At 56.9% G+C, this 20,278-nt stretch overlaps 1 protein-coding gene across 4 annotated transcripts in view; it reads left to right on the plus strand.

Annotated features, from left to right (window-relative positions):
* Positions 1-20,278, plus strand: part of ITPR3 (inositol 1,4,5-trisphosphate receptor type 3) — a 65,056-nt gene that overhangs the window by 20,624 nt on the left and 24,154 nt on the right. For 3 of the 4 annotated variants that reach the window (XR_003910491.1, XM_029943703.1, XM_029943705.1), the window contains exons 3-21: positions 5,143-5,264; positions 7,187-7,273; positions 7,841-7,999; positions 8,191-8,289; positions 8,676-8,759; positions 11,018-11,164; positions 11,374-11,469; positions 11,999-12,049; positions 12,231-12,373; positions 13,304-13,403; positions 13,486-13,646; positions 14,264-14,405; positions 16,053-16,214; positions 16,768-16,940; positions 17,507-17,626; positions 17,874-18,056; positions 18,948-19,199; positions 19,290-19,434; positions 19,913-20,054. Coding sequence is in view for 3 of the 4 variants with exons in the window: in XM_029943703.1 (XP_029799563.1) it covers positions 5,143-5,264; positions 7,187-7,273; positions 7,841-7,999; positions 8,191-8,289; positions 8,676-8,759; positions 11,018-11,164; positions 11,374-11,469; positions 11,999-12,049; positions 12,231-12,373; positions 13,304-13,403; positions 13,486-13,646; positions 14,264-14,405; positions 16,053-16,214; positions 16,768-16,940; positions 17,507-17,626; positions 17,874-18,056; positions 18,948-19,199; positions 19,290-19,434; positions 19,913-20,054 (2,568 nt within the window). In the remaining variant the exon portion in view is untranslated. The remainder of the gene's footprint in view (positions 1-5,142; positions 5,265-7,186; positions 7,274-7,840; positions 8,000-8,190; positions 8,290-8,675; positions 8,760-11,017; positions 11,165-11,373; positions 11,470-11,998; positions 12,050-12,230; positions 12,374-13,303; positions 13,404-13,485; positions 13,647-14,263; positions 14,406-16,052; positions 16,215-16,767; positions 16,941-17,506; positions 17,627-17,873; positions 18,057-18,947; positions 19,200-19,289; positions 19,435-19,912; positions 20,055-20,278) is intronic. The other variant, XM_029943704.1, reaches the window with a different exon arrangement.

Consider the following 20,278-nt stretch of genomic DNA (forward strand, 5'->3'; position numbering starts at 1 on the left):
CAATGTTTTGCTTATTCCAGGAGAATTTAGCTCCCCTGGGTCACTTCTCCACTTCCTCTGCCCATCACGATTCTCCACTGTCACCTTCATAAACCTGATGATCATGTTCTGCCTTCATTTCTCGGCCACCAGCAACCCCAGTGCTGCTCCCCCACCCCCTCCCTCCGCCGCCAGACTCACTTTCAGTTTTACACAAAGACTGAATAACCTTGCCTTCTCGTCTGTGCACACAGTGGAGTCTTCCGTGTTTTGTTCGGCAGGTCGAGTCTAAATGTTGACAATGATTAAAAGCAGATGTTTACATATTTTACACAGGGCTCAGACGGTATTGTGACTGTGGAACTTTATCCCCTGTGCTCTGTTCTCATCTCGAGTCGTCTGCACTGGTGCTTTTCAACCTGGTGGGAGCAGCAGGACCATTTGGGGTTGGGGGTGCCTTTACCAAAGCATATCCCCCAGGCCTCGCCCCAGCCTGCTGAATCTATGGGGGACCTGGGGGTTTGTATTTAAAAAAATTTTTTTAGTGCTTATTTATTTTGAGAGAGAGAGACAGAGAGAGACAGAGCACGAGCAGGGGAGGGGCAGAGAGAGGGAGAGAGAATCCCAAGCAGGCTCCACGCTGCCAGTGCAGAGCCTGATGCAGGGCTCGAACTCACAGACCACCAGATCATGCCCTGAGCCCAAACCAAGAGTCAGACGCTTCACTGACTGAGCCACCCAAGGGCCCCAAAGGCCTTTTATTTTTTAAAACTCTCCCAGTAGCAGTGGTTTCTGGAATGTTCCGCACCTTAGTTTCGGGGAAGGTCACTTGACTTTGTTTACTAAGCCAACATCTTCTGGTCTGCAGCCTCATCGGCAGTGTGCCCCCTCCGCCACGAGCGCATGTCCCCCAGCACACGCGGTGCTCACTGTTGGAAACCTCCTCAGACCCAGACTCCTCTCTTGGCCTTTCATGCTGCTGCTCCCGTGTGAGCCCGGTCTCCTGGCTCCCCTCCCACCCTCCCTCCTCGCTGCCCTTCTGCCCTGTGGTTTGGCCCCTTCTGGCGTGCTGACAGGGCTGCCTCTGGGCAGAAAAGCACAGCACCGTAAGAGCATGGAGATGTGCAGAGACGTGGGCCACAGGTATTTTAGAGGACTCGAGTCATTTATTCCTTCACTAAGCATCTTCTGACATGTGGTACAGACAGGGCTCCAAGGGACGATCTACATGAGAGAAAAAGACGCATTCGACAAGTTGTAGGTAGTCAGTTTCCAAGACCGAGATGAAGAGTTGGGAGCAGGGAGGGATCACTTCTGGCTTCCTCCCACTCCTGGGATGCCTCGGGGGGCCGTGTGCTTCATTCAGCCATGGGCTCTGTCCCTTTAATGGGACTCAACCATCCTTTAAAGAATTGGATAGACTCGAATTCGAATGCGGCACCATAGTAAGGGTTGTTAATGTTTCATTAATTCTTCCTTCAGCCCTGGCTGTGCTCCTGTTACCTGTTAAATACTTCAGTGAGTTTTAAGTGTGGTTATTGAAGCTTTTTTATTTCTAGAGATGCTATTTGGTTCTTTTTCAGCCTATGATGTTACTTTGTAGAATCTCCTCTTCTCTGCAGGGATCCCAGGCTTTTGCAGATTTAGGCAGAGTAGGTGTATCTGTTAAGCAGATGTCTGTGCTTGAAGTCTCTTCACGTTTGCTTCTACTGTCTGTTTTGTGGGTTGGTTCTCTCTCATGACATCTAGTTCCCAAGAGTTGCTGGTTATTTTTCACTGTACACTGGATATTGCATTTGAAAAATTTGGTACGGAGTGCCTGGGTGGCTCAGTCGGGTGAGAGTCCGACTTCGGCTCAGTTTTGAGCCCCCTGTTGGGCTCTGTGCTGACAGCTCACAGCCTGGAACCTGCTTTGGATTCTATGTCTCCCTCTCTCTCCGCCCCTCCCCGCTGTGCGCTCTGTTTCTCTCTCTCTCTTAAAAACAAATAAACACTTAGAAAAGAATTGAAAGATTTGGTAGGAGTGGTTGTGTACCAGGAGGAAGTTACCTTCCTGCAGAGAGGGTGTGCATATCCTGTTACCAGACTGCTGGGGCTCCACCCGCCCAAGACCGCCTGAGCGGGCTCGAATTTGGGGTTCCTTGTACCATCTAGGGGATTCCAACAGTGCTCTAGTTGCTGGAAGGAACTCTTCTGCCTCAAGTTTAGCCTTCACCTGCGGTGTAGCCCTTTGGGGGTTTCAGCTCACTGAGTAGAGGGTTGCCTCTTAGACTCCCACCTTCCGTGGGCCTGGGCTTGGATTTCTGTCCCGTCACCTGATGGAGCCGTCCAAATACAAGCCCCTGTTTTCTGGAATCAGCAAATATCCTCAGGGCAAAAGTAGCTTGGGGGTTTCTGTATCTCTCGAATTTCCCTTTGATCTTCTGTTCAGGCCCAGTAATTCTTCACTGGTTTGTCTGTTCTTTAAGAAGTCTTAAAATCATATCTATTTGAAAAACCCAGTTGCTTTTAGTTGTTTTCTGGTTGGGTTGGTCCCAAAGAGATTATAACCACAGTTCTCAGTCCTGCCCTGTCAGAGCCTGCCCCCATTACCAGGGACAGAAGTCCACATGTGGTTTCATGAAACGGTGATCGAGAATGTGTTTCCTAGGCGAGTCAGTTCAGAAAGGCGTGAGCCCCTCTGCTGTAGGGCGACCCAGGCCAACATCTCTCTTTCCTTCTCCTCACCCCTCCTTGAGGTGGGGAGACTAAGGAGCTCATGACCGCCAAGGCCTGTGGGCTTCAGGCTCACTTAGACTCCAGGCCCTGGCCGGCCCCCTCCTGTCTCAGCTCGCCAGACCCCTAGTGTGACTGCCTGCTGTCACTTCACGGCCCCCTCCGCTGCTCTCTTGCTCTTCCCTCCACTTCCAGCGCCCCACCCCTTTCCTCCCTTCTGGGCTATAAACTCAGGCCCCACCTCATCCACGTGAGGGAATCAATTCTAGATTCCTGTGTTCATCCGGCAGACATTCATCGAGCCCTAGGCTAGGGGCTGGGGACCTGGGGCAGGACACGTGGCCCTGCCCACCTGCAGATGAGCCTGTCAGATCCAGACCCCCCTTTAATATTATTAAGTGAAATTCAAAAATAACACAATCTACACATGTCTGTATTTATGTAACATAAAATGGGAGGGGTCCAGGTCCCCAATCTGAGAGAGCCTGGAGCTGGGGGGAGGGGACGAGGCCAGTATAATGCCCTAAGCCTGACAAAAAAGAGACGTAGAAGGAAAGCAGCTTATAATAAAGTAATAGATATTTTAGAAGTCGATGTTGGGCACAACTAGAAGACCGAAGGAAGCATTAGAGCTGGCCTGTGAATCATGAATAGGGCAGCTGCAAGTGCAGACATCTGACACCGCCGCTAGTGCGACACATTCTCTGAAACAGCAAAAAAACCCTCCTGGTCAAGTTTGAGCAACACAAAGAACAACACAAATTCCCTCAGTTTATTTCCGAGTCGCATTCCTGAAAAATTCAGTGTTTGCTACAAATGATGCAACAAGTTCTTTGGGTTTCTGTGTGCCACTCTGGGCCCCGAGCACTGCCTGCAGCCGTCCCCCTGCGCGTGTGTGGCAGGAGTCACGCCGACAGTCTTAATGTGCAGGTGTCCGACCCCTGTCCTCTGTCAGGGGACCCCCTGCCCCCTTTCCCGAACAATTCCTGGTATGCTCCACTTCTCGGACTTCTCTTGGGATCCAGAGGCCTCTAACACGGCAGTGAGATCGCTGTGGTAACTGGGGGACCTGGAGAGCCCTGGGAGCTCCAACAGGGCTTCTGGGAGGAGGTGACAATGAGCTTCTTCTTGAGGGCTAAGCAGATCCTTGTAAAGACATACTCTCTCCAACAAACTGAGTGCTTGTTTCTAGAAGTGATGCCCACTTATGCTGCTGATGCCAAGGTGGGCTAGGCAGGGCAGCTCTATCTACTCATAAGATTGCTATTTTTTTCTTTCCCTCTGTCTTTGACTCACTCGGTCTCTCTTCCCGATGGCACCAGGGGGCCTCTGTCTGCTTGTGGGCTAGATAGAAAATCCAGTTTTGCGTTCAGTTGCTGGGGAGCTGGATGGCCGGCTTTGACCAGAGCAGGCACCCAGCCTTCCTTTGGAGGGCAGCTGAGAGGGTCTGAAGGAGGGTCTGGGATCCTTGCGACTGAGTCCTGTGCGGTGGTGGAGGCCCAGCACTGTGGCGTGAGAGGGGCCTTAGAGGCCGTGAGCCCAGCCCCTTCCTTGTCCAGGGTGTGATTCCCTCCTGTGACGGGGAACTTGCTGCCTGCCTCCTAGCACAGCCTGTGCTGCGGTCAGACGGGCCCAACTGCCTGTGCCAGCACGTCACCATGACCCAGAGTCCCCGATCCCCTCCCACCACACTTTAGAATGGGATTTTTCAACTCATGGTTCCTTTTGATAGGTAGAACAATCTGACACCCTTTCTGGAGTTGGGGCTTATGAAAATCATAGGTGTTTTGTCTGCTTTCCAAAAGAAAAATAGTAATTAGTGAACCTGTTTCTGGAAGTCTGGTTGGGCTAGTCTTAGGTCAAGTTCCCTGGAAGCAGAACCTACAAGGGGCTCAAGGAGACAGACTGGGGGAGCCCCACTCATTCAGGGCAGGGGAAGAGCCAAGCAAGGATGTGGTTCCAGGCCAAATAAAAGCATCAGGCTGATGGCACAGGGAGCTGGGGAGTGACCAGCACTGTGGACAGTCGCCTCCAGAGGCCACATTATTCTGTGCCTGTACCAGCTGCTGCACCGGCGGGGGGGTGGGGTGGAAGGGTAGTGATGGTGCAACTTCCCAGGCATCTGTGGGCAAGATGGCAGTGGGCCAGAGGAGGATGCAGGTATGAACTGTCAGCCACTGAGGACTACAAAAGCTGGCACAGAGAGAGCATAGGGTGGGGGCCCGAGAGCCTCTGATAAATCTCCCGTGGGGAAGAGGGCACGTGTCTGCCTCCCACCTGGGATCCTGCTCTTATGCCTGTTCCGAGTCCTTCTGGGGTCTTCTAACCATTACCTCTCCATCCCAGTGGGGCGGGAGCGGGGGGAGAGTGGAGGTGGAATGTAGAGGCGGGGCTGTAGGCTGAGCCCCCCATAAATGGATCTCCCTCCCTTCGCCTGCCCTGCCGCAGACTGCCTCTTCAAGGTGTGTCCCATGAACCGCTACTCGGCCCAGAAGCAGTACTGGAAGGCCAAACAGACAAAGCAGGACAAGGAGAAGATCGCTGACGTGGTGCTGCTCCAGAAGTTGCAGGTGTGTATGCGCACAGGTGTGCACCTGTGTATGCGCTTCAGGAAGGTGGGTGCACACACGGGGGCCGCTGCTCGTCTGAGCCAAAAGGGGCCCCGTGGCTGAGTGCGAGACCCCAGGATGCAAGACGTTGCTATGTATGGTGTGAGAGAGGAAGTAGAGTACCTTTCCGGTGGTCCGCTTATCTATATGACCCTTTGTGCCATTTAGAAGAAGGTGCTCCTTCCTCCAGGCTGGATAGCCCTGATGCCCCGGGCACGGGGCTAGGTGAGTGAAATGAGGACTGGATTTCAGCTTCCACCCTGCCCTTCAGCTGGACACCATGGTGCAGTGAGCAGCCTGTACAGCTGTGCATGGAGTTGCCAGTAGCTCCTGGTGGCAGTGCCCAGGGAGCCTGATTTGAGGACCAGTCTTAACCTCCTTCCTCATTTTATAGAGTTAGATCCTGGGGCCTTTAGATGGCACTGGGCAGTCCGTGCTCTCATCCTGGGGACACATGGACAGTGCACAGTGCAGGGGCCCGGTGCTTGCTCATGGGCCTCTGGGGGACCGTGGCTCAGTTGAGATCCTAGACAGTCCCCTTTGGACAGACCTCAGGGCCCCAAGCCCAGTCCCCATTAAGAGAGCACGAGGCTTTGGCCGTGGTCAGCACGTGTTTCTGAGACCTCAGGTCTGGTGCCCCAGCCCCTGTCACGTAGACTTTGCTTCCCTGGGTCCCCTGCCCTGAGGAGGCGGGTATAAAATGGGGGAAGGGTGGGCTTCACCCCATAGCTATGAACTGGGCTGGAAAGAGGGGGCTGAGGGCGGGCTGCCTGAGCTCTGTTACTAATAGCCCATCTTTTTTCCCGGGCTGGGGGCTGTCACAGGCTTCCTCGCTGCTGACACAGGCTGAGGCTGAACTGGGGATCTGGCCTGGCTGTGGGGCATTTACATGTACACACACACACACACACACACACACACACACACACACACACACGGTCATGCAGTCACTGTAGGTGTGGGGGAAGTCACGTGGTACCCGCCAAGTTCCCCTAACAGCCACCCCTGCCCCAGGCCTGGCTGATGGGACTGAGTGAATAAAGGGGCACAGGGGCCAGTGCTTTCAGGGAGTGCCAGTCTGATGGAGGAGACAGAGTCCTGTCTCCAGGAACCCCCAATCTGATGGAGGAGACGGTGCCTATCCTTAAGCAGCTTCCAGTATAATGGGACAGAAGCGGCTAAAAAAGCGTCCTTAACGGGAAGCCAACCAAACTCTCAAGGGCCCTCGAGTTGGATCTGTCAGAGTTGGCTGTGGCCCACCAGTGAAGGCAGTGGCAGGGAGCACACACAGTTTTGGGAGGGAGGGGCCCACAGGAGTGCGGTGGCGGTGACGGGGATGAGGAGGAGGAAGAGGAGGAGGGAGTAGGGCCAGTCTCGGCTGTCAGGTTTTTGGGCTGGGGCAGGGGTCCCGTGATGGAGGGAGTCTGCTGAGTTGGCGGTAATGAGGCACAGCTTGGGTCATCTGCTGGCAGTGTCAGATGGCATAGGGAGTTCAAGGGCCTGCTGGCATGCGTCCTCCAGAGGAGGTGGGGGAGGGGCCGGGGATCGGGGTCTGGTGCCCTGGGCTGCATGCTGTCTGACCTCAGGCTGCCCCTCTGCACTGAGTCTCAGTCCTCATCACCTGTGGAGGGAATGGGCCACATGGCCTCTGGGGGGTCATTCTGGGTATAGTGCCAGGAGCTGTGTGTGTGTGTGTGTGTGTGTGTGTGTGTGTGTGTGTGTCCCCACGCAGGTGGCCCTCCAGGAGCTGTGTATGTGCACACGCATGTGTGGACAGGGGGTGTGGCCCTCAGGGAGGGGTGTGTGTGCGAGCGCGTGCACGCAGGTGGCCCTCCAGGAGCAGGCTTCTGAGCCTGCCTTTACCTCTTTGTGTGTCTCCACAGCATGCGGCCCAGATGGAGCAGAAGCAGAATGACACGGAGAATAAGAAGGTGCACGGGGACGTCGTGAAGTACGGCAGTGTCATCCAGGTGAGGCCCACCTGCATCCCGCCCCCCCCACCCGAAGAGGCTGGGCTGGGGCTGGGGAGAGGGGTGCCAGATGACATGCCCTCTGGGGGGGCCCCTGTGACTGCATCTCTGCTGCTGTGTGGCCTGAGTAGCCGTGCCCATGGGTGTGTGTCCGGACAGTGCTCACTGGCACAGATGCTCGAGCCGTATGGTCTGAGTTCAAACCTTGGCTCTGTGACCTCGGGCAAGTTACTCAACTTCCCAGTGCCTCTGTTTCCCCATCTGCAAAATCAGGCCAATGATACTAGTATCTTCCCGAGTTGTTGCAAGGTTACAGGAATAAATACGTGGAAAGGATTTAGAAATGCTGGCTGTTTTTGTGTTCCCCTGGGTGCCTGAGTGTGTGTGTGTGTGTGTGTGTGTGTGTGTGTGACTGCACCTGTCTTAATTTGTGTTTATGTCTGTGTATCTGACACTGTGTGTGTGTCCAGCTGTGACCAAGGTCCAGTGGGCCCCTCAGCGTCCCCCTCCCCGATCGGCGGGCCCCCTGGGGCCCAGTGACCTCACTTGCACCCTGCCTGCCCCCAGCTCCTGCACATGAAGAGCAACAAGTACTTGACAGTGAACAAGCGGCTGCCGGCCCTGTTGGAGAAGAATGCCATGCGGGTGACCCTGGATGCAACAGGCAACGAGGGCTCCTGGCTCTTCATCCAGCCCTTCTGGAAGCTGCGGAGCAACGGGGACAATGTAAGGACGGGGCCAGGCTGGAGGGGCCTGGTGGGAGGTGTGGGCTGCAGCCCCAGGGGGGCTTCTATAGAGTCTTTGATGTGGGGGCTGGATGAGGTCATGCCCATTTCATAGAGGGACAGACTGAGGTCAGAGAGGGTCCTGGAGGCCTGGCCCTTCCCACCTTGACCCTGTTCTATCTGTTCCTATAGGTGGTTGTGGGGGACAAGGTTATCCTGAATCCTGTCAATGCTGGGCAGCCTCTGCATGCCAGCAATTATGAGCTCAGTGACAATGCTGGCTGCAAGGAGGTAAGTGGGGTGGTGGGACCAGCCTGCGGTGGAGGGGTGTCTGCACACCTTTGAGGGCGTGGATGGGCCCCTCCCCACCACCGTCTCTTCCTCCGGTCCCACCTGGCCAGCTGGGCCGAGCTGGGTCTCTCTGCTCCTCTGCCTGTCCCTCTCTGTCTGCCCACTCCCCACCCCACAGGCTGGCAGCCCCAGGGGAGCCGGGCTGGGGCCTGGGGGGCCTGGCTTTGAGAAGACACCTCCTCTCTGGCTTTGAGAAGACACCACCTCATCAGAATGGGAGCTGGGCTGGTCCTCCCCCCACCCCCTCGACGGTGCTTCCGTGTCCCACTTTCCCACCACTGGCTGGTGGCCCGTCTGGCCTCAGGGCTCTCTCTGCCCTCCCCCAGGTCAACTCTGTGAACTGCAACACCAGCTGGAAGATCAACCTGTTCATGCAGTTCCGAGACCACCTGGAGGAGGTGTTGAAAGGGGTAAGGACTAGGAGCCCACTGCCTGCTGCTGCCTGCTGGCCGGCCTGCCCTCCCTGAAGGCCCCCCTTTCTGCCTTCCCCCACCTACCCCTACCCTGCCCTGCTCCCTGTCAGGCCCTCCCCTCTGTGCCCCATCCCCCACCAACGGGACCACCCCTTCTCTTGTCTCTAGCATCACAACCTCCGTCTCCATCCTTTCTGGGTCCTGTCGAGCCTCAGGCTTCTCTCTTGCTAAGGGTGTGTCAGTGGATGTGGTCCCCATTCCCTCACCTCGGAGAGCACTCTGTCCCCCCCACGTCTCTTCCATGGATCCAAGCCAGGAGCCCTGCCCTTTGCCCTGTGCCCTCTTGGGCAAGGGCCTGAGGCTGCTGAGTCAGGGCCTGTGCCCTGATTCCAGACTGGCTGGCGTGGGAGCCAGGACACAGGGGTTGGCAGGCATGGAGGGTGCACAGCACTGCTGGGAAATCTGTGGTAATGACTTAGGGAGGGACCAGAGCAAGGGGGAAGGAAGGCCGGAGACTATTAGAGGAGCCCTGAAAAGCAGGCATCCAGAGGTTCAAGTGGGGCTTCAGGGGATGGAATCGGCCAACTGGGGAGTAGGTTGTATGTGGAGGGGCAGATGGGAGGGGCAGATTTGGGAGTAGCAAAGAGGGTGGGGCTCCTCAGCAAGGAGACTCGGCAGGCATCTGGCCGTGATATCTGTTAAAGGGACAGGGGACACGCCCCAGAGCAGCCACCTAAGGAGGCTGCCCTGTGTTCATTGCATCTTTCCCTGCATAGAAACCTGCAGTTTCTTGACCCTCTGCTCCCGGCTGGGCTGCTCCATCAGACTTTCCTGCCTCCCTCAGGCCGTCTCTGCCATCGCCCTCTGTCTCCTGTCTCCCAGGCTCTTTCTATTCCACCCATGCTCTGTTCAAATGCCTTTTTGTCTCTCCTTGTGCATCATCCACATATCAGTCAAGCCTCAGCCTGTGTGCCACCTCCTCCCAGCAGCCTTCCCTGATTACACATTCTAGCCCCAAATCTGTGTGGCACTTAGAAAATGCAGCACCTCTGGGCCAGACCCTGTGGCGCTGCCTGGACGGGTTTCAGTGTGTCTTGTCATGGCTTTGATGTTAGATGCCAGGCAACCTGGAAGTGAGATTCGAGTGTGCAAAGTCCACCCCGTTTTGTTCCCGACCCTGTACCTCGTGGATACAGAAGTCACAAGATTCTGCCCAAGGAACCGACATACTCTGTGTCTAGTCACTCGCTCACACATTCACTCCACAGGTGGTAACTGAGAACTTTGTCCAGCGTAGTGTAGGGAAGCCGGGTCACGCCCTTAGTGAGGGTAATGAGTGTGGCGGCCATGCGCTGAGAGCGTGCCCTTTGCAGGCTCGCTGCGGGAGGAAGTGTGGGCGAAAGAAGAGGACTCTGGGACTCCAGCACAGATTCACGTCCTGTTTGTCACAGGCTCTGTGACCCTTGGCAGGACACTTACCTCCTCTGTGCCTAAGTGTGTCTACTTGTAGAGTGGGGATAATGATGTATGTACCCAGGGAGTTAGTATGAGGAAGAGGTTAGCGTGAAGTGCTCACACTGTGGCTGGCACGTGGTAAGTGAGCAGCGTGACTTCATCACACAAATGAAAATCCTCGCCATCTCTTCAAGGAGGTCATAGCATCCCCATTTTACACAAGAGGAAACTGAGGCTCAGAGATGTTAAGGAACTTATCCAAGGTCACACAGCATGTGAAGCAGAGCCAGGATCCAAACTTGGTCTCTGTGTCCAAAGTTCCGGAGGTGAATAAGCCAGCCCTTCAGTCCTGTGGGAGCAAAATGGGCACAAACTACCCATGTTCGGGGAGAAAGGACCCTAGGGAGGTGCAGCCGTGGGCCTAGAAGGACCCCAGAGGTGATATCCCTTATGCCTTCATCGAGGGGGTGACTCGAGATTGGCCTTTAGTAGTCAGGTGGGGTTTCTAGAGAAATAAATCCAGGAAGGGGATGGTCAAGGGTGGGTTTGACATAGGAAACTGGGGAAGACTCTAGGTAAGAGCATGGCCCGCCCCAGTCATCTGGAGGTCCTGGATTTGGGGTCTGGGCAGGGCGCCTGGCTGAGGGCCAGCCCCTGGCACGACCACCCGCTGCTGGGGCCCAGGACGCATCTCACCCTCTGCCTGCTGGCGCTGGGAGGCGCTGCGCCTGCATGTGATGCAGTGGGGCTGGCCCCCGGGAGGCCCTCATCCGTCCTAAGCCCGTGACCCACACCGACAGGGAGACGTGGTGCGGCTGTTTCACGCGGAGCAGGAGAAGTTCCTGACGTGCGACGAGTACAAGGGCAAGCTGCAGGTGTTCCTGCGCACCACGCTGCGCCAGTCCGCCACCTCGGCCACCAGCTCCAATGCCCTTTGGGAAGTGGAGGTCAGAGCCTGCTTTGTACCCAGGACCCAGCCCTCTACAGCCCTGGGCTTCACCCCTTCTTTCCCTAACCCCCTGGAGGGTAGAGGCGGGGTGGGGGCGGGGTGTTGGGGAAAGGTGCCACTCCCCCAGAGCTCTCCGGGCCTCCCGAGGGTCTGAGCTACCCCTCCCTGGCCAGTCCCTCCTTCCTGCCTCACCCCTGTGCCCCTCAGGTGGTCCACCACGACCCCTGCCGCGGGGGAGCCGGCCACTGGAACGGCCTGTACCGCTTCAAGCACCTGGCCACAGGCAACTACCTGGCTGCTGAGGTGAGTGGGGAGGTGGAGGGGGGCACCCTGGGAGCCCAGGGTGTGTGTGCACTAGCTCCTGGCACACACACAGACACATGTGACAGTGGCCCCTGGTTTATCTGCACTCTTGCACTTAACGAATACTATCAAATAAGTGCATGAATGTAAAACAGCCTAATGGGTATTACTGTGCCTCTGCTACGTGCCAGGAGCTAGTCTAGGCACGGGGGATACAACAGTGAGCCAGATCACCAGCCCTTGTATAACTTACATTGCATGTTTATGTCTGTCCGGAATATGCAGGCTGGTTATATGGGGCGTTGGTGTGTGTGTGTGTGTGTGTGTGTGTGTGTGTTCATCTGCGGGTCCAAGAGGAGGGGAATGAAGGGCAGGGCTTGGGGGCTCTCATTGCTGGCTTCTTCATGAGTGACACAGGCTTTAGTGCTGGGGTGGGGGCCCCTGAGAGGGTGGGGGCTGTTTTGGGGTGGGGATCATGTGAGCATAGCTCAGTGTCCAAGAACCGCCCCCATCTTGTGTCTCCGTCCAGGAGAACCCCAGCTACAAGGGTGATACCTGTGATTCCAAGGCGGCGGGAATGGTGAGAACTAAAGGAGGGCTCCGGGGCCTGGGGAAGAGGGACCACGGGGTGGGGGGGTGGGGGCGGCCGTGAAACCCTGGGAGGCGAGCTGGAGGGAGAAGGCCTCTCAGGTGGAACTCCAGGTGGTTTCAGGGCGCCTGAGAGGAAGGGGCCTCTGCCTGAGTGGGGGTCCTCACCCCAGGGCACTCAGGGTCGTGCAGGTCGCCGGAATGCTGGGGAGAAAATCAAGTACCGCTTAGTGGCTGTGCCCCACGGCAACGACATCGCCTCCCTCTTTGAGCTGGACCCCACCACCTTGCAGAAAACTGACTCCTTTGTGCCCCGGTGAGTAGGTGCCATCCTGGCCCATCCTGCCCCTGGGCTCCCTGCATCCCACACTCCTCTGTCCTCCAAAGAGCCTCAGGACCTGCATGTCCTGGGGATGAGGCTCTGAGAGCTGTAGGCAGCGGACCACCATCGACTGAATGCTTACTGTGTGCCCGGCCCTGGGCTCTGTGCATGCGCGTGCTCCCTCATGCAAGTTGCTTTATCCGAATGCCTTCTCTCCGGTGAACTTTATCAGCCACCTGCCCCCGTTGGTCTGCCTACTTGAGCACAGGCTGCTTTAGCTTGTCCAGGGCACACGGGGTGGGGTCGGGGCTCCCTGATCTGTAAATTCTTCCCCCAACCCTGAGATTCTGGGCCATAACATTGAGAAACTTCCCAGCGTCCATCAGGCTTAAGCATTTACTAGCTTTCTGACCTCAGGCAGCTTCCTCCATCACTTTGCCCTGATTTCTTAATCTGTAAAGTGCGATTATCAAGTCTACCATCAACAGGACTCGTGGGAGAAGTAATTGAGCCACTATAGGCCCCCTTACTTGAAACTCTTGGGGCCAGGTGCATTTTGAGATTCAGATTGCTTTTCATTTCAGAAAGGCAATTACATTTCATAATCAGAGACCAGAATGTTTCCGCTATGAAACATACGCGTCTTGACACTAAGCGGGATAAATTGTCTAAGTAGTCCTATTTGTCCAAATGAATCTTGGTTTCAAGTTTTGAAACAAACCAGTTTGGGAGTGCGGGTGAGGCGCATGCACCTGGGTCTGGGGGCTGTTGGCTGGTCACTCTTCTCTGGCGTGGGCTCCTTTCCTAGAGGGGAGCAGTTTCCCTGTCCCTTGGGGTGGAGATGCGGAGGCGTGGGGAGAGAGGGGGAGAGCAGACTGATGAGATGCGACCATCCCTGATCCCTGCCCTCGGCCCCACCTCTAGGAACTCCTATGTCCGGCTGCGGCACCTCTGTACCAACACGTGGATCCAGAGCACCAATGTGCCCATTGACATTGAGGAGGAGCGGCCCATTCGGCTCATGGTGCGAGGCTCCCTGGGGCCGGGGGGCCGGGGCTGGGACCTTAGCTTGTCCCCAGGGGCCCTGCTGACCTCTGTCCCTGCAGCTGGGCACCTGCCCCACCAAGGAGGACAAGGAGGCCTTTGCCATCGTGTCGGTTCCGGTGTCTGAGATCCGAGACCTGGACTTCGCCAATGATGCAAGCTCCATGCTGGCCAGCGCTGTGGAGAAACTCAACGAGGGCTTCATCAGCCAGAATGACCGCAGGTGGGCCGCAGGGCGGGTTCATCCAGGCCTTCTGTGAGGCCTTGACCTCCGAGGGTCTGCTTTTCATGGACAAAGGAGCCACAAAGCAGAAGCCGGGCAGGCATGGCTGGGGTGGGGGAGGCCGAGGTGGGGACTGGTTCCAGGGGGCTCTGGTGGGCTCTTGCCTCACTGCTCATGTACTTCCAGAACTAACCCTGATCATGGGTTGAGGCTCAGAGAGGTTAAGAGACTTGTCCACAGTCACACAGCTAGTAAGTGACAGGGTCAGATGGAAATGCAGAGCCCTTGACACTAAACACCCTATCTTGGGCCCTGTTGTTCCTTTCCAGACTGGAGTGTACCGACATTCTTTGTCTTGGGGGCACTTTGGAATCCAGGGTGGGTGGGGACGAGGGGTGTGTCTGAGCCATTTTGAGAGCTGTGAAGCTGAGGAGAGAAGCTGAAGGCCGATGATGGGCTCTGTGCTTTGGCCAGCGGGGCGGGCGGGTGACTGGATGAGGGAGTGTTTCAGGCAGGGCTGGTTGGCCATGAAGGAAGAGCAAGTGACGGGTGGGTCCCAGGGGTATTTCCCAGGGTCGGTGCCTCACACTTGTCATCCCTGGTGTCCCTCCGTGAAGGTTTGTCATCCAGCTGCTGGAGGACCTGGTGTTCTTCGTCAGCGATGTGCCCAACAATGGGCAGAATGTGCTGGACATCATGGTCACCAAGCCCAACCGCGAACGGCAGAAGCTGATGCGCGAGCAGAACATCCTCAAACAGGTGCCTGTGCCCAGGCGTGGGGGATGGGGCGGGCCCTGTCTGGGACCTTAGCGGCCTTGGGGGAGGGCCCGGTGTCCAGGACATGAGCCGTTCCCATCTGCAGTGGACCTCCAGCCTCTGCAGCTTCTCTTCAGCCCTTTTTAAAAAAATGAGTATTTGTTGAGCGCTGAGCACGTACCAGTGCCCTGCATGCACTGGCTCCGTTGATCTTCACCTGGGGGAGGTGCCCACGTTACCTGTGAGGAGACTGAGGCATAGAGGGTAGGGTAACTTGGCCGAGAGTTTGCAGCTAGGAAGCAGGAGGGCTAGGATTTGAAGTCAGGATGTCTGGTCTAGAACTTGTGCTTTTTTTTTTTAAGTACACTCCATGCCCAACACGGGGCTTGACCTCACGACCCCGAGATAAAGACTCCCATACTCTACCGACTGAGCCATTCAGGTGCCCCCAGAATTTGTGCTGTAAAAAAATTTTTTTTCTGGGGTGTCTGACAGGAGCATGTGACTCTTGATCTTGGGGTTGTGGGTTCAAGCCCCATGTTGGGTGTGGGGATTACTTACAATATTTTATCTGAATTTTTAGTGGGAAAATGTTCAACTATTGAGAAAGTAATGAAAGAATAGTGCGGTGAACTCAGTACACCCACCGCCGGAATGGCCGTGTTACCATTTAGCCAGTTTGGTTTTATGTAACTGCACATCTGTACATCTGTCCCTCCACCCATGCATTTCCAAACACGGCGCAGCTCACCCCTGAGATTTTCAGTGTGCACCTCCTGGGGTAAGCACAGTACTGTCATCACACCTAAGAAACTTCGTCATTGTGCCCAATCCGAATCAAGTTTCCCTCTTTTTACCCAAAATGTCCTTTTAAAGGTTTTTTTGTTTGTTTTTTTTTGAAGCAGGATCCAACCAAGTTGTTCTCATTCCATATGGTCACATTTCTTTGGTTTCTGTTCTAGAACAGTTTTTCAGCCTCACCTAGTCCCTGCCTTTTAAAATTTTTAGGGGTGCCTGGGTGGCTCTGTCGGTTGACTTTGGCTCAGGTCATGATCTCACAGTCTGGGTTCGAGCCCTGCGTCAGGCTCTGAGCTGTCAGTCTGCTTCCGATTCTGTGTCTACTTCTCTCTGCCCCTCCCCCGCCAGCTCACGCTCTCTCAAAAATAAAATAAAAACATAATTTTTTTTAATTTTAAAATTACATTAACACTTTTTTGATGAGGCAGCCTGTGTCTGCCCTCCTCAATAACCACAAGCTCCTGGAGAAGCACCTCACCAAGACCAGAGGTGAAGACCTCTGGCCACACCGGCCTGACCTGCCTTTGCTCTTATCCTCAGACCCCAGAGCTGTAGCAGCCCTGAGCTCTTCCCCCAGACGCTGAGCCTGGCCCAGGATCTGAGCTGGGATCAGTCATGTGGGGATGGTGGGCCTAGGCCAGAGTTGGGATCTCGGCCAGGAGAAGGGGGTGGGGGCTGGAAGAGGGGCCATGGGTGGGGGAGGGTTGGGGATCTCAGTCCAGCTTAGAATCAGCTTGGGGTTCACGTTGGTGTGGCTTTGGGGCAGGGTGAGTTTGGGGCTCAGGGTTTCTGGGATAATGAGGGGTGCAGGCAGGTATAGGGGATCCCTCCTCATTCTCTCTGCTCCTCCAGATCTTTGGCATTCTGAAGGCCCCTTTCCGTGACAAGGGGGGTGAGGGCCCCCTGGTGCGGCTGGAGGAGCTGTCAGACCAGAAGAACGCCCCCTACCAGCACATGTTCCGCCTCTGCTACCGGGTGCTGCGGCATTCCCAGGAGGATTACCGCAAGAACCAGGTGCACTGCTCACCCTGCCAGAGCCTTGTGGCCCCGGGGCCCGCCAGCCCCCCTCACCTGCTCACCGGCTTGCGTGCTCGCTCGTCCTGCTTTTGTTCATTGTCTTCTGAGGCGCATGCACGCTGCATGCCAGGCACTGTTTTAGGCCCCAGGGAGACCGCAGGGAACTGGACAGCGCGGCCAGCTTCACAGTGTGCAGAGAAAGGCCCTGAGCTGGCTTGAATGCTCTCCTGTTGCCATCTTGAAATTCTAAAATTTTCAAGAAGGGTCCTGCTATCTCATCTTGCACAGGGCCCCACAGATTATGGAGCTGGTCCTGCCAGATACTTTCCTCCCCTGTGAGACCTCCCTCTGGTAGGGAGACAGGCTGGGGGCTGAAGAACTAGATTACGTACACCTTCTCTTCTGCCAGTGCCGGTTTCCCCTCCCAGACCGCCACCTTGCTTGCCAGGGTCGGGATCCCCCACCTGCGGGGGGGGGCCCTGTTTCCTGGGCTGGGGCAGGGGAAGCAGCAGAGCCGGGCTTCCAGCGACACAGCCCGTCTGTTCCCCAGGAGCACATCGCCAAGCAGTTTGGGATGATGCAGTCCCAGATCGGCTACGACATTCTGGCGGAAGACACCATCACTGCCCTCCTGCACAACAACCGCAAGCTGCTGGAGAAGCACATCACCAAGACCGAGGTGGAGACCTTCGTCAGCCTCGTGCGGAAGAACCGGGAGCCCAGGTGAACTCGCCCGCCTCCCATACCATCCCTCCGCCCTTCCCTTTCCCGGTCCTCACACAGCACAAAGTCTGCTGATGCTGCTCGATGCATATCATGAAAAACGATTGCCTCCATTGGTACATTGCCACCTCTCTGAGGCCCTGGGCTCTGTACCCCTCCCTGGGGCCCCTCCCAAATTTGGGTCCATCTAGCAACAAGAGGGTTGATGCCTGGTATAGCAGGAGGGCCCCAGGACCCTTCTCAGGTGACAAAGTCGGTGCCTGTATCAAACCAGTTGTTGAAATATTTTGACTATCACCGCTGTCCTTGTGCCTCCTTTACCTTGACTCCTTGGAATCCCAGCTAGCCTCCCCCTGCCCCAGGGTGATGAGGGTGATGCCTGTGACTGTCTCCTCGGGCGGCTGGGAGTCCATCGTACACATCTCCCAAGCTTTGGGGTAGGAGCAGAAGCAGCAGACTTGTTCCAGGGGGCTGGTCTGGCCACTGGGGAAGGAGGAGGGGGCTTCATCCCCACCAGGGACCAGCCTCTGAGCCCCCTCCCCCCATCCCTGCTGTCACCATCCCAGGTTCCTGGACTACCTCTCAGACCTGTGTGTGTCCAACCACATCGCCATTCCCGTCACCCAGGAGCTCATCTGCAAGTGTGTGCTGGACCCCAAGAACAGTGACATCCTCATCCAGACCGAGTGAGCCATTGCGCTGCCTCCTGCCTGTACCCAGGGCTCTGCCCTTCCCTGCTCCTCAGCCTCCTGGGAGCTTGGGCTCTGTCCATGTTCATTCTAGAGCCAGATCCTCTGTCCTTGAGAAGCTCATGGCCTGAGGAAGTTGTCTGAGCTGGCACTCAGCCAGGCTCCAGGAGGGGTTCGTGTGGCTGGGCATGGAGTCGGGCCCCGGCCCCACCGGCTCCCTGTGACAGGTGGCCCTGGTCTGCAGGCTGCGGCCGGTGAAGGAGATGGCCCAGTCCCACGAGTACCTGACCATCGAGTACTCAGAGGAGGAGGTGTGGCTCACGTGGACCGACAAGAACAACGAGCACCATGAGAAGAGCGTGAGGCAGCTGGCCCAGGAGGCGCGGGCCGGCAATGCCCACGACGAGAACGTGCTCAGCTATTACAGGTGCGTCGGCCCCGCTCCTTCCCCTGCTTCGGCGCTGCCCGTGCCCTTGACCCTTCTCCGAAGGCCTCCAGCCAGTCCCTGCTCGGGGGTGAGCCCCAGCAGCTTCCCCAGGGAGGCCCAGTGATGGCAACTGTGTAGCTAAAGAGCTCAGCACAGTGACAGGGCCTGAAAGAAACCCAGACCCTTCGGCGAGCATATTTGTTTAGAAAATAAGATTACTGGATGGCACGTTTCAAATGCGGGCCACATACCAGGCGCTGTTCGAAGTGTTGCACCTGGCCATTCACTGAAGCCCCACTGTAACCCTGTGACTTCTGTCACCCTCGAAGTTGGAGAGATGGTGCAGGAGGTAAAAGAACTTGCCCAAGCTCACACATCCTTAGTGGTGGGCCATGGTTCAGACCCAGGCCGTCTGGCGCCAGGGCCCAGGGCAGGTGACACAGGGCTCTGAGCAGGAAGCCGAGGGTGTGCTGTCCGGTGAGAGCTGGTGCCGCCTGCAGCCATTGTTTCTGTAGCTATCCCATCTCGGACTCTGCCCAGGCTGGTCCCCCTACTGCACTTCCCTCTCCTTCCTCCCCAGCCCATCGCTCAGTCAGCCCTCTTCCCCGTAGAGACCTGGGTCGGCTGAGCCAGAAAGTGCTTTCCTCCTTTCCTCCCCTTTCCTGCCCCCCCAGGAAGGGGAGAGCTGCAAATCTGCAAAACTCCAGGCTGTTTTCCCTTTTACCTTGCTCACTCAGAATTGTGTCCTTCCTGTGATGTGGGCGGGTGCCTGCTTTGACCTAAGTCCCTTTGCCGCTTTCCCAAGTTCTCAAGCAGCCCAGGTCCAAGTGCTAGTAGCCCTTGCTGGCCCCTGCCTGCCGTGTCCTCACCCTCCGCCCTGCCCCCCTGCAGGTACCAGCTGAAGCTCTTTGCCCGCATGTGCCTGGACCGCCAGTACCTGGCCATCGACGAGATCTCCCAGCAGCTGGGCGTCGACCTCATCTTCCTGTGCATGGCAGACGAAATGCTGCCCTTTGACCTGCGCGCCTCCTTCTGCCACCTGATGCTGCACGTGCACGTGGACAGGGACCCCCAAGAGCTGGTCACGCCGGTCAAGTTCGCCCGCCTCTGGACTGAGATCCCCACAGCCATCACCATCAAGGAGTGAGATGGGTAGGGGAGGGTGGGCCAGGCGAGCGAGGCTGGGGCGGGAGGATCTCACGGACCCTCATGCCCCACGGCCTCCGCCCCCAGCTATGATTCCAACCTGAACGCCTCTCGAGACGACAAGAAGAACAAGTTTGCCAGCACCATGGACTTCGTGGAGGACTACCTCAACAACGTGGTCAGCGAGGCCGTGCCCTTTGCCAACGAGGAGAAGAATAAGCTTACCTTCGAGGTTGGCCGGGCAGGGGGCAGGAGGGGGCTGGTGCTCCGTGGGGCTCCGGTTGGCCTCCTCCCTAGGCCTCAGTTGCCCCCGGGGGTGTGTTGGGGGCTACACAACCCGCCTTCCCTCTGTGCCCCAGCCAGTTCAGGGAGACTGCATGGACCAGTGGGTCTCTTCCCTGGTCCACTCACCCCTTCATCCCTACCTGGGTCACAGGTGCCTGTGAGGAGCCCCCACTTTTTCCTGCATTTCCGCCCTATCCTCCTCCCACCCCCACCCCACCTTGTAGGCCTCACTTCCTCATTAGCCCACTAGGGCACTAGGGTCGGCTGTGTTCAGGCTCCTAGAGGTCCAAGGTCCTGCCTTTTCTCAGGAACTTCATCACACCCTGAGGCCTCATTACATTCACTTAGCCCTACTTTCCTGCGCTGGCTCCGCCCTTTGCGGGGCCCCGCCCGACTCATCTCGGCCCTGCCTCCTTCCCCCGCAGGTGGTCAGCCTGGCGCACAATCTCATCTACTTTGGCTTCTACAGCTTCAGTGAGCTGCTGCGGCTCACTCGCACTCTGCTGGGCATCATCGACTGCGTGCAGGGGCCCCCGGCCATGCTGCAGGCCTATGATGACTCAGGCGGTGAGGCTCTGTGGCCAGCCCCTCCCCCCCACCCCCACCCCTGGCTTTCCTCCATCTCCTAGTGCCGGAAGTCCTCTCTAATCAGCCCCCTGTGCAGCCTGCTTCCTGGCCTCTACTGGACCAGAGGGGCCCCTGTCCAGGCTCTGTGGACACCCCAGGGCCTGAGGGCATTGCCTTCTTACATGTCTTGGTCTTGAGTGGAGATAATGAGAGAGGAGGGGAGA

Source organism: Suricata suricatta, chromosome 7, assembly GCF_006229205.1.
Source record: "Suricata suricatta isolate VVHF042 chromosome 7, meerkat_22Aug2017_6uvM2_HiC, whole genome shotgun sequence".
Lineage (NCBI taxonomy): Eukaryota > Metazoa > Chordata > Mammalia > Carnivora > Herpestidae > Suricata > Suricata suricatta.